The sequence below is a fragment of the Prionailurus bengalensis genome, chromosome E4 (assembly GCF_016509475.1).
Source record: "Prionailurus bengalensis isolate Pbe53 chromosome E4, Fcat_Pben_1.1_paternal_pri, whole genome shotgun sequence".
NCBI classification, from domain to species: Eukaryota; Metazoa; Chordata; class Mammalia; order Carnivora; family Felidae; genus Prionailurus; species Prionailurus bengalensis.
The window spans coordinates 31,592,032-31,605,625 of record NC_057360.1 but is presented as its reverse complement, the minus strand read 5'-3'; the positions used below and the strand labels follow the sequence as shown (position 1 = coordinate 31,605,625).

Below are 13,594 nucleotides of genomic sequence, written 5' to 3'. Positions count from 1 at the left end.
TATTGTAGCAGCCCAGGTGAGAAATAAGGCTACAGTGAGTGTGAAACGAAATGAGATGAAATGAGAAGTAGATATAAGAATTGTTTGTTTTGTTGTGTGTCGGGAGTTTAAAGTTGGTAAGTATTGCTGATTGAATGGATGAGGCGATAGGAGGAGGGTTGTCTAGGCTCACACGAAAGCTTTTGGTTATTTCCCTGAAATAATTACAGATTCTAAGAGCATATCATGTTTTGCCTACCACTTGCTAAGCTAGCTGTCTGCTGGGCAGGTCACTTAAACTCTCCACCTCTGTTTCCCTATCTATAAAACGGAACTGATCATCATACCCAACTCATAGGGTTTTTTGAGAATTAAGAGAGCTAATGAATACAAGGGTATGACAGACATTCAGCAAATGTCAGCTATTACTATTGATACTGTGCAGATAGCATCTGCTGTGCTGTGATGATCAGTACTGTGTGGTTGTTTAATAAGTGCATACTGAATGAATGAAGAGAACTAGTTCAGTAAATTTTGTCAAGTGATGTCACTATCATTAGATGAACCATCATAGCTGGTTAAGCTATGAAAAAGACTGATGAGAAATCTGTGGATCTGGTTTTTTTGAAGCACCTACAAATATTATATAGAAATCTACCTGTAAATATTTTCCTAGAAATACATGTATGTATTTTTCTTTTTTAAAATTTAATTTATTTATTTATTGAAATTTATTTAAATTCAAGTTAGTTAACATATAGTGTAGTAATGCTTTCAGGAGTAGAATTTAGTGACTCATTACTTACATGTATATTTATTTTTCTAGAAACACTTTCTTACCTACAATATTTTTCTAGACTTGTATTTAAATTATTTGAACTTGTATACATACACTTAAATGATCTCATTCCCATTTCTGTTATTAGATTTCTGATTTATATAAGAGCCTAGAACAGAAAGAAAGTAAAATCCAGCAGTTAGCAGAAACAGTAAAGAAATTCGAAAAGGAGTTCAAGCAGTTTGCACAGCTACTCGGCAAAAATGGAAGCTTCCTCTCAAACATCCAGGTGAGAAATGGCCTCTCTATTCATAGCCAAGATTTGACCTTCAATTGGCAGTCAGGGTTTTTCTTATAACTTCTTAAGTGGAGATAATTTCAAATGTAAAGAAAAGCTGTAAGAATAAGATAGTGCTTAAAAATACCCATGTATTCTTGGGGTGCCTGGGTGGCTCAGTCAGTTAAGTGTCAGACTTCGGCTCAGGTCATGATCTCATAGTTGGTGAGTTTGAGCCCCATATTGGGTTCTCTGCTGTCAGCATGGAGCCTGCTTTGGATCCTCTGCCCCTCCCCTGCTTGTGCACATGCTCTCTCTCTCTCTCTCTCTCTGTCTCTCTCTCAAAAAAAAAAAAAAAAAAAAAAAAAATCTGTGCATTCTCCGCCCAAATTCACCCATTGTTAGTATTTTGTCCCATATCTCTCTACATCTCTGTTGCTGTATGTGTATGCACTTTCTGAAGCATTTGAGAGTAAGCTGTATATATTATGGCCCTGTACCTGTACACACTTCACTATGTATTTCATAAGAATAAAGATCTTCTTTTACATAACCCCAGTACATTTAACAATGTCAGTAAGTTAACTAATATAATTATGTAATTATAATATTATATTTATTTATGTTATATTTAATTATAATAATATAACTAAGGTATTAACAGAATTGACATAATACTTTATATAATTTATGGCAATTAGGGTTATAATTGATGTTGGGCCAATATTAGTTCCTTTATGTAAGATTCATTGAGTGTATCCATAGTCAACAAAGTGAAATATTAATTCCCTTGGGAATAAAATGCTTTATTTATTTAAAAAAATTTTTTTAATGTTTATTTTTGAGAGAGCAACAGCATGAGCAGGGGAGGAGCAGAGAGAGAGGGAGACACAGAATCTGAAGCAGGCTCCAGGCTGTGAGCTGTCAGCACAGAACCTGATGCAAGGCTCAAACTCATGAGCTGTGAGATCATGACCTGAGCCAAAGTAGGACTCTTAACCCACTGGGCCACCCAGGTGCCCTGGGAATAAAATGCTTTAAACACTAAAATATATCAAAAATTACTTGCAAATCATGAATGTTAAGTAACCATAAACAAATTTCTAATGAGTAGTATCTTTACTGTAGTTATAAAATTTATGGTAAAAAAAATTTTTAATGTTTATTTTTGAGAGAGAAGGACAGTATGAGTGGGGCAAGGGCAGAGAGAAGGAGAGAGAGAGAGAGAGAGAGAGAGAGAGAGAGAGAGAGAGAATCCCAAGCAGGCTCTGCACTGTCATCATGTCAGCCTGATGGGGGGAGGGGGGATGTGCTTTGATTTCACAAACCTCGAGATCATGACCTGAGCCAAAGTTGGACGCTCAGCCGACTAAGCCACTCGGGCGCCCCTGTGGTGAAAAGGATCTTAAGACCTGTGGTATGGGTAGCAGTTTTGAAATGTGGACTATCCCAGAAAAATGCAGGCCATGTAATTTCCCCATACTTTGTCAGCACACTGTGTGTGTGTGTGTGTGTGTGTGTGTGTAGAAAAAAAGGATATCTTTATTTGTTATTATCTCAATTCTGACCTTTTTCTAACACAAAACCAGTCAGAGTTAAGGTCCTGAAGGGCAAGTGTGGAAGAGAAGTATGGGTCTAGTTTTATTTACTCTCTTCTACCCAGGCAGAGAATCTAAAGTTCAAGCCTTACCTCATTGCACTTCTGGACCACTTGTAGGGCTCAGGCCAGAATGGATGGGTCTATTTCCAGCTCATTCTCTGCCTTCTAACAGAGCAGGCGTGGATCAGAATAGCCTGAGAAGGAAGGAAGTGATTAAGGCAAGAGGAGAGACAACAGGAGAACAAAGATATAACGATAGGTTAGAGCACCAAATGGATAGAAATTGAGGGAGGAGTATAAGTCAGATGAAGAGAAGTTCAAAAATTTGGAACAGGAGCTGTGACCGGAAGGAGGAGGAAGATACTAGGTAGTTCATCTCTCTGTGAACCTCACTGAATTTTCTCTTCCAGACTGTGCATTTTTCATTGCATCAATTGATTAATTAAATGTGAAATGTTTGGGTTGAAAAAATTCAATATCAATGAATTACTAAGATATTAACTTTTTTTTCTTTTTTACATTATGATCCATGTTGTACTGAAAGGCTCTTGCCAGTCTCATTGACAAGTCCGCTTGGCTAGAAGCTCAAGTGCGTCAGTTATTACAAGTGGCTAACCAGCAACAAAATAAATTTGATCTGAGGCCTTTGGTGGAAGCGATTGATACAGTGAAGCAGAAAATTACTCTGCTAGAAACCAATGATCAAAGACTAGGTATGGCACGTATTTTACTTCTCTTTGGATGACTCTGTTGTCTGCATATGTTTCTGGAACAAGCAAACACCTGGCCAGATGGAGAGTCGCAGCTGTCCAGGATAAACAATGGTCGAATCTGGTATTTGTGAAACAGAACAGCATGAGATTCTGGCCACTCGGGGGAAAATGATGGACGGCGATGAGCAGGGGCTGGAACAGGCAAAGGGTAGAAATGGGCCAGGAAATTCCAAACACAGGGAGTGGTGGTTTTGAAGAAGAGTGGAAAATAATGAAAAAACTAAGGGAGAGATGTGGTGGAAATATTGTTTGAAGTATAGGAAAATCTGAAAGGGTTTGGCTATTTAAAAGCATCCCAGTTATTAAATAATGGGCCTCACCATGCTAATGCACATGAGTCAAATGCTGTGTGTCTTCTATATGCTTTGGTGAGCTTCAGTTCAAGAGTGTGTATTTGGGTTTCCTTGGTGCTACTTTTGCCAAGACATGAGAGTCACTGAGTTAATTATTCATATAAATGATCCATTGGTGGACATTGAGTTCAGTTCATCTTTAGGATGTCAGAATTTTATTTTTCTCTTCAGATAACACAATTCCACTTTGGGCAAATTCTAAAGACAACTTTAAGGCCTATGGAATCTTTTTTTTTTCTTTCTTTCTTTCTTTGCAGTTGTTTTGGAAGGGGAGACTAACAAACATGATGCCCACATTAATATTCATAAAGCACAGCTGAATAAAAACGAAGAGCGATTTAAACTGCTAGAAGGTGCCTGCTATAACGGAAAGCTCATCTGGAAGGTGACAGACTATAAGACGAAGAAGAGGGAGGCACTCGATGGGCACACGGTGTCCATCTTCAGCCAGCCCTTCTACACCAGCCGGTGCGGCTACCGGCTCTGTGCTAGAGCATACCTAAACGGGGATGGGTCCGGGAAGGGGACACACCTGTCACTGTACTTCGTGGTGATGCGAGGGGAGTTTGACTCACTGTTGCAGTGGCCATTCAGGCAGAGGGTGACCCTGATGCTTTTGGACCAGAGTGGCAAAAAGAACCACATTATGGAGACCTTCAAGGCTGACCCCAATAGCAGTAGCTTTAAAAGACCTGATGGAGAGATGAACATTGCGTCTGGCTGCCCCCGCTTCGTGGCTCATTCCACTTTGGAGAGCGCCAAGAACACCTACATTAAAGATGACACCGTGTTCCTGAAAGTGGCCGTGGATTTAACTGACCTAGAGGATCTCTAGTCCCTGTTTCTGGGGGTGATGAAGGACTTGTTGGGTCCAGAACCATGGAGGAGGACACCTGTGATTATCATATGGACTGACATTGAACTTGGTACACATTTGTATTTGGCTTCTTGGCACTTGGTGTTTGAAGGCAGTTTAAAACTTCTCAAGTGCTATCTTCTTTTTACGTTTTACTCTATCCCAGTTTGAAACTTAAAACCTTAGAATATTCTCTCATTATTTATATTTTTATATTTCTTGAAAGATGTTAAGTTTCTTGAAAGCGAGGTCTGGGGCATATCTGTTTTACTGGTGCTTAGCATAGCGTCTCATGGTAGGCACTATGTGAAATGTTACTGAGGACACAAAGGAAGAATTGAAAATGCTTTGGTATTTTATTATTTGGCCTGCTGATTCTAGACCTGACCATAAGCCTGCAAAAGCCATCTTCCAGGGTAGACTATTCCAGTTAAGTAGTTGGGTGATGTACTTTCAAAGACCATAAGCCCAGTTTGGACCAGACTTTATTTGGTCAAATACAAAATTTGTGGAAATTACTACACCTCTAAATATTTTCATTAAAAATTACCAGTAGTCACCAAGTACAGTTTTGCAAGGCTGTGTTAGAACTGGTGAATAGAGGAAGCATTTTCATTCTTCCTGTTGAAGTAAACAGAAAGTACTGCACTCTGTGTGTGTGTGTGTGTGTGTGTGTGTGCAGAGAGAGAGGGAGAGATAGTTTATACATATATATGGAGATATAGTCATCCAACTAAAGCTCATATTTTATTAGGTACAACCATGTGAAAAAAAGCTGTTTTCATAGGTCAGAAAAGGTCAAGTATTAACAGTTTCATAAGGTTCAATTTAGTAGATATGTATGTACATGTATATGTATGTATACACCTAGTTTAAAAATATGTTGGTAATAATAGTAAGTTACTGTGAGGATGGGTAGAATTTAGTACATGTTGGAGAAAAATGTCATAAATGGATAAGAGGAATTTAAACCTAGGGAGAACACCATTATTATTCCTATGGTGTCAGAAGTATTCTCATCCCAAACTGATTGCTAAAAGCAGTATCTCCTATTCTTTTTGAAAGAACTTCTGAATTCATAAACTGATATGAAAATGGGCATTTATATAAACCTGTGACTTTTCTTGTTGAAGTTGTGAGTACTTTGTGAGGAACAGAAATGATTCTATTCTTACGCATCTGTCTGTGTGGGTCTATCTACGAGGCTGTGTGTACCAGTCGAGTGAATCCCAGTTTTCCTGAGCCCTCCTTTGTTGTTATGCAACTCAGTGTTTCCTGACATTCAAGCCGACTCCCTTGAGTGTGTGGGGATAAAGTGCCCTGGGCTGAGGGCCACTTAATGCAGCTTACCCGAATGAGGACCGTGTACCTTTAGCTTTTGAGCAGTCGATCTGATAGAAGAAACATGATTTTTATACCAGTGGCTTCTGGAAATAATTGAGACTTTCTTAATCTCTTCTCTGAAAAATTTCAAGATGCTAAAGACTCATCTTGCAGAAATCATCCCAAAGACTTAAACTTAAAGAAATAAGTTCACAATGGAAACATACTAAAGAACAACACTGTAGCTGCTGGTGAACTCTGGCACAATTGATGGTCAACAGATTGACCTCACACACACTCAGGAAGCATTTCTGTAGATCACACAGCCAGACCCAGTGGTTCTGTGTGTTTGTTTTCAATGTTCCTAATCCAGTCCAAGTCCTTGGGAGTAGAAGATCATATTGTTGTAATTAGTTTTAAGTGGGTATGAAAAACATTTTAAAGTGAATTTATCAAAATACTGGTTTTGTGTTCTTTTTTTTTTTTTTTTTCAACGTTTTTATTTTATTTTTGGGACAGAGAGAGACAGAGCATGAACGGGGGAGGGGCAGAGAGAGAGGGAGACACAGAATCGGAAACAGGCTCCAGGCTCTGAGCCATCAGCCCAGAGCCTGACGTGGGGCTCGAACTCACGGGCCGCGAGATCGTGACCTGGCTGAAGTCGGACGCTTAACCGACTGCGCCACCCAGGCGCCCCAATACTGGTTTTGTGTTCTAACCAGCTTCTCTACATAAAAAGCTTCAATCATGGCATGGTTTGCTTATGAGTTCAGAGTCCCTTCATCATTGAAACAGTGATCATGAAACAAGGTATTACAGAGTAAAAAGGACTCTTTCTCAAAAATAAGAGTTGTGATTTTTGTTTTATAGAAGTGGATCCATGTAAACGGTTTTTCCTCTTTTACGATCTGAGCAGTTATTTTTATTCTATGTCAGAAATATTTAAAGATTTTATTTTTTAAGTAATCTCTACACTCAATATAGGGCTCAAAATCACAACCCCAAGATCAAGAGTCCCATGCTCTACTGACCGAGCCAGCGGGGTGCCTCTATATCACAAATATTTAAATTTATTCTATTTTGGTTAGATTTCAATTCCTGATGAAAAAAATAGGTGTAAGAGGGAAGTTAAGAAAGGCATGTACAGGATTAAGGTAGGGTGGGGAGGTACTCTACATATGAATGCATATTAACAGATCTGAACTCTGACCCCTGATATCCAAATTTGATTTTTCAGAGAAACAAGAGATAGTCACAGCCAGTTCCAATTCACAGTGCCAATCTTGAGCACAACTAAACAGAACAGAGAGCACAAAGCCTTTGTGTGGTGCTTTGGGCAATCGGTCCACACTGCCAACTACCTCTTTTCTCTTAGAAAGTGGTTGGAGACATGGGTCTTAATTGTACCTAAGAATTCTGGGCTGGAGAGAAAGCCTTGATGGATGCATAGTAGGGGACCCAGGTGGTGCAATCCCCTGAGAACACCACATTTTAGGGGAGGAGGGAGAGGAGATGAAGAGAAGTACCAAGGGAGGTAGGAAGGCAAAGAATGTCAGCAGGGCCACCCTGCCAACGGTGGCCCCTCGCAGCGTACCCCACAGCCAACTCTTAAGCTCACAGTCCACTCCCTCCATGCCACTCCCTCCTCAGCCTTTGCCTTAAGCTGCAGGCTCAAATACCAAGTACCTGCTGCACATCTGATCTTTCAAGTCCCACAGGTACCTTAAAGTACACTTCACCATAACTGAACTGGAGATCTTCCCACTCTCCCCGCCACTGCCCACCTGTGATGCTTCCTGTTTATTCTACACCGGCTAATGACCTCATCATCCAAGCCAGAAGTTTGGACACTATTCTAGATTCCTCCCTCCCCTTCCCCATCCAGTCACCCACCCAGTACTGCCAATTTGACTTCCAAGTAATTTCTTGAAACTATTCCTACTACCTGTTTCTACTGCCCACTACTGTCCTGTTTGCAGGCCCACGTTTTTGGCTACACTTTTTCCTTTCACCTCTTTGCATCTAACCTCACGCTGCCACCCAGTAATCTCTCTGAAATGAAAATCTGAGAATGACTCCTCGCAACACCCACTGTGGCCACATCACCCAAAGGCCAAAGCCAAGGCTCTGCATGCCTGCCTCTGCATGCCCCACCCCCCCAACCCACCTCCTGACAGTCCTCCTAGTTCATATTTAGCAATAGCACCCCAAGCCATTGGACATTTCTGTGTGCTGGTGCTGCACTTCTAACTGGAATACTCTTCACTATCCTTACCTCTTTCTTTGCATGATGAAGTCTTTCTGTTTAAGATTCTTTGGTTTCATCTCCAGGATGTCTTCCCAAACTAGTCCTCACTTACTGTACATCCCACTCACCACCTTCGACCCTTCGCTAGGCCGAGAGCTCCGGCTCTGTGCTGTAGACTTCCTGGTCTATACTCCAGTTGTTGGACTTCTCTTTTTTCAAAAAATGTTTATTATTTGAGAGGGAGGGAGAGAGAGAGAGAGAGAGCAGGAGAGGGGCAGAGAGAGCAGGAAAGAAAGAATTCCAAGCAGGCTCAATGCTGTCCAGTGCAGAGCCAGCCCCACACGGGGCTCGATCTCATGAACTGTGAGATCATGACCTGAGCCGAAATCAAGAGCTGGACGCTTAAAGCTTAACTGACTGAGCCACCCAGGCGCCCCTGGACTTCTGTCTTTTCTAGAAAACAAGCATTAGTTGGCTATGTATTTGTCACATTTTTGTGTTAGGCACAAATAGAACAGATCTTGTCCCTGTCTTCATAAAATTTATAATCTGGAGGTCAGTCACAAATGGTGAGCCAGAATGTTCAATGTGTAAATACTCTCAGCCTTCTCTGTCCGATAAGGACTTTGCCTCTCCACTTCTTCACCCTGTGCTCTGAGAAAAATGTATCTCACAGACCAGTGCTGCATGTTTGTGATGCAAGATGAGAGCAGGCAGAAAACATTTGAAGACAGAGCCCTAGGGGCAAAATTTATGAAGAAATGATAAACCAACGCACACAAGGACTGGAGGAAAGTGAAAGAAGAGAGAAAAGGGAATATGAACCTATGAGAACCTTTGGGAATTGTGACTGGAGCCCCCTTGATGTTTTTTTCTTCTAAGAGATCCATGTTGAAGACTGAAATACATTTTTAAATTATTTTTGGCTGCTTGAGTCATACGTTTACGAGTGAAACTCCACATGGAGACTAGACTCTGGCTCCAGGATTCATAAGGCATTTGAACAAATATACAATACAAGTTGTGATAAAAGCCTTGAAGAAAATGACAGAGTACAGGGAAAGAATAATAGGACTGGGCTGGAGAGAGTATGTGCATACTTAGGGTTATTGGGGAGTGCCTTTTGCTGAGGTAACATGCTATTTAGTGTTCACATGACATGTTTTCTGACTGTCCAGCCCCTTTGGACACGCTTATAATACCTGAGGAATTTAATGTGACAAGACTCGCCTCCTTGACCCCCTCTGCAGCACAGGCATATGTGACCTAGGCCCTACCAATCAGGCATGGTCTGGCAAAACTTAAACTTGAACGATAAAGTTGGAAAGATTCAACTTTTTTGTTGCAAGAAACATTTGCAAGATGAAAAAGGAGGAGTGCCTGGGGGGGCTGGATCAGTTAAGCCTCCGACTCTTGGTTTCAGCTCAGGTCATGATCTCATTGTTCGTGAGTTCGAGCCCCACGTCCAACTCTGCATTGGCAGCTTGGAGCCTGCTTGGCATTCTTTCTCTATTTCCGTCTCTTTTGGCCCCCAGCCCCCGCTAGGGCAGGTGCTCTCTCTCAAAACAAATAAATAAACACATTAGGGGAAAAAAAGGTGAACAAAGAAATGTGCCACTCCGGCTACCCAGTGGTGAGGGTGATGAGTGTACCGAAGGGACTGGTTCCCTCATCCTTACTTTCAGAGCCTGTGTTGGGAGAAGTTGTGATTTTGGTGCAGGTGGTGGTGGCAGCAGTGGATTTTCACTAGAGCCTCTAGCGTGTTTGGGTATCGGACCCAGCTGTGCTGCACCTGCATCTGGCTTCTGGTCTTCCTGGAGACTCGGGGGCTACATAATACTAACAAAGTCCCAATCTTCGCCAGATTGGATTCTGTTGTCTGTAACTAAGAACCTGACTGAATCAAGCCGAGACCTGAAAGATGAGTCAGCCATGATGAGTCAGAGCAGGTGGGATGAAAATTCTGGGCAGAGGGCACTGAGGAAAAAGAGAGTTGGTTTAAGGAGCTGAAAAGAGGCCTGTGTGGCAGGGGCCACCAGAAGGGAGGAGAGTGGGACTTGATGAAATTAGACAGGGAGGCAGGGCCCAGAGTCTAATGTTAAAGTCATAGCGAGGAGACTGTGGTTTATGTAAAGTGTAATGAAAGTGGACATGATTTTGGCAGGGGAATACACGATTTGATTAATGTGTTCTAAAACTGCTCTGTATGGAACATAGATAAGAAGGGGACAAGAGAGGACATGGAAACAGTATTAAGGTTATGTCATAATGCACCTGTGTTTCTAGGTCTGTGTCTTTACTAGATCATGAACTCCTTGAAGCCAAAAAGCATACTAGTTCAAGTGCATAGAAGGTACTCATTATATTAAACTGAATAAACAGAAGACCATGGGGGAGGGGAAGGAAAAAAAAAAGGTTAGAGAGGGAGGGAGACAAAACATAAGAGACTCTTAAAAACAGAACTGAGGGTTGATTGGGGGTGGGAGGGAGAGGAGGGTGGGTGATGGGTACTGAGGAGGGTGCCTGTTGGGATGAGCACTGGGTGTTGTATGGAAACTAATTTGACAATAAATTTCATATTAAAAATAAATAAATAAATAAATAAATAAATAAATAAACAAACAAACTGCATAGTATATATGCAATAATGCATTATTTTTATAACAAATCAGGTATTATGTCCATTACATAAATGAGAAAAGTAGTGATCAGATCTATGCCCTGCATGCTAGGCATTGTCCTAAGAATTTTACATACTTATTATACATTAACACACTAATCCTCTCAATAATCTTATCAGGTATATGCTATTTTATCCCCATTTTACAGATGAGGCAATTGAAGCACAGAGAGGTTGTGTAATAAGCTCTAGGTTACACAGCTAATAGATGGGAAAGCCAGGATTTGAATCTAGGCATTCTGGCCTCAGAGTCTCTACTCTTTTTTTTTTTTTTTTTTTTAATTTTTTTTTCAACGTTTATTTATTTTTGGGACAGAGAGAGACAGAGCATGAACGGGGGAGGGGCAGAGAGAGAGGGAGACACAGAATTGGAAACAGGCTCCAGGCTCTGAGCCATCAGCCCAGAGCCTGATGCGGGGCTCGAACTCCCGGACTGCGAGATCGTGACCTGGCTGAAGTCGGATGCTTAACCGACTGCGCCACCCAGGCGCCCCGGGAGTCTCTACTCTTAACACTGTATAAGATTGCCTCATAAAAATGCTGATAAACTCCACATGACTATATAAAAGTACAAATTTAAATAAGCTAAAATACAGTAAAAGTAGCCACTAGATAAAAATTGAACATAAAATTTTCAAACTACTAAAGAAAAAAAAATCTGGAAAAAGGAACTTTATCAAACCAAAGACAGAAAAACGAAGAAAACAACAGGAAGCACAACATATAGAAAAACAAGTTAGAATTAAATCTAAGCACATAAATATGAATGGTTTAAGTTTTACTATTAAAAGAGGAAATATCTCCAATATGGGGGCATATGTATATGCTTTTTATTTTATTTTATTTTATTTTATTTTTTTTTTAATTTTTTTTTTCAACGTTTATTCATTTTTGGGACAGAGAGAGACAGAGCATGAACGGGGGAGGGGCAGAGAGAGAGGGAGACACAGAATCGGAAACAGGCTCCAGGCTCTGAGCCATCAGCCCAGAGCCTGACGCGGGGCTCGAACTCCCGGACTGCGAGATCGTGACCTGGCTGAAGTCGGACGCTTAACCGACTGCGCCACCCAGGCGCCCCTGTATATGCTTTTTAAACATATATCTGTAACAAAACAGAGCTAACAACTCCATTGTTAGTTATGTATCAGGGATACTTTTGCGCATGTGTACCAGGAGACACATACAATGAAGTTTACTACCAGCATTGTTTACAATAGCAAAACAAAACAAAACAAAAAACCCTGGGAAACAACAAACAAGGGATGGCATGGATGTGAAGCAACATCATGAGGCAACAGAAACTCCTACACTGTTGGGGGCAGGGTAAACTGGCACAAACACTAGAGAAGACTCTGGCATTAAAAATAAAGTTGGATTGTGCAAACCTTGTTGTTCCACTTCTAGACATACACTGGAAAATTCTTGTGATGTGCCTAATAAGATACGTTAAAGAATGTCCGTTAACTGTGTTGTAACGGCAAATGCCAGGAGTAATTAAATTACTAGCAACAGGAGAATGGATAAATTGCTTCCTAGTCATACAATGGAATGTATGTAAAGATCAGCAGTTAAGATGATAAAGTAAGAAGTACATGAAATGATATGGATAGCTTTCACAAACATAACTTTGAATGACAAAAGCAAGTTACACAATGGTAACATTAATATTAGGTTTAAAAACCTACAAAATAATACTACAGGTACTTATATAGCTATATATACATTATACACACACATGCACACACACACATATATATGTATGTATGTATGTATAAAAGCTTTCATGGGAAGGAGTTCATTTTAGGGAAGAAGAGAGGGAGAAAGATTGCAGAAGTGTTCACAAGAGGCTATAACTGAATAACAGTAAATTGTGAAGAAAATATGGAAAAATGTTAAAATGTGATAAAGTGAAGTGGTTGGTATATAGGTGTTCATATTATTCTCTAATGTTATGCTTGTAATATTTCCTATTGAATATTTCATTTGTGTGTGTGTGTTTATTTTTGAGAGAGAGACAGGCAGAGTGCGAGTGGGGAGGGGCAGAGAGAGAGGGAGACACAGAATCTGAAGTAGGCTCTAGGCTTTGAGCTGTCAGCACAGAGCCCATTCGGGGCTCAAACTCAAGAACCACAAGATCATGACCTGAGCCGAAGTCAGATGCTTAACCGACTGAGCCACCCAGGTGCCCCTTTCCTATTAAATATTTTAAAGAAAATAAGCTTTCAACTCAAGATTCTACAAAAACAAAACACACAAAAAAAACCAAAGAAATAAGAAATTAATAAAGGCACACATTAATGAAAGAGAAAAAACTTCTAGATAAAGGTTATCTATAAAAAATCAAAATCAGTCAAAAACCAAAACGTGGTTCAAAAAATCTGATCAAGAAAAAGAAAAAAGACTTCAATTGACTATGTAAGAATGAATAAGAACAATGTGAAATCAAAAAATGCTAATCCCAGAGTGTAGAGAATGGGATGGAGTCACTCATGTCAAGCAGGAACCTATGTCAAGCAATGACACGAGCAGTTAAAGGTACTGCAGCTAACAGGTATCATGGTGACCACCACCAGCTGACACCCCAGAACTGGTAAGAGGCAGAAGCAGAGGTCTGCAGGGGCCCCAGACTGATTAAATTCCTTTATTATTCTTAAAAATTTTTTTTTAACTTATTCATTTTTGAGAGACAGAGAATGAGTGGAGGAGAGGCAGAGAGAGAGGAACACA

At 40.6% G+C, this 13,594-nt stretch overlaps 1 protein-coding gene across 2 annotated transcripts in view; it reads left to right on the top strand.

Annotated features, from left to right (window-relative positions):
- Nucleotides 1-5,794, top strand: part of TRAF5 (TNF receptor associated factor 5) — a 50,974-nt gene extending 45,180 nt beyond the window's left edge. For both annotated transcript variants that reach the window (XM_043568952.1, XM_043568953.1), the window contains 3 exons: nt 906-1,046; nt 3,179-3,347; nt 4,018-5,794. In XM_043568952.1, the coding sequence (XP_043424887.1) occupies nt 906-1,046; nt 3,179-3,347; nt 4,018-4,595 (888 nt within the window). In that variant the 3' untranslated portion in view covers nt 4,596-5,794. The remainder of the gene's footprint in view (nt 1-905; nt 1,047-3,178; nt 3,348-4,017) is intronic.
- The last annotated feature ends 7,800 nt before the right edge of the window (nt 5,795-13,594 follow it).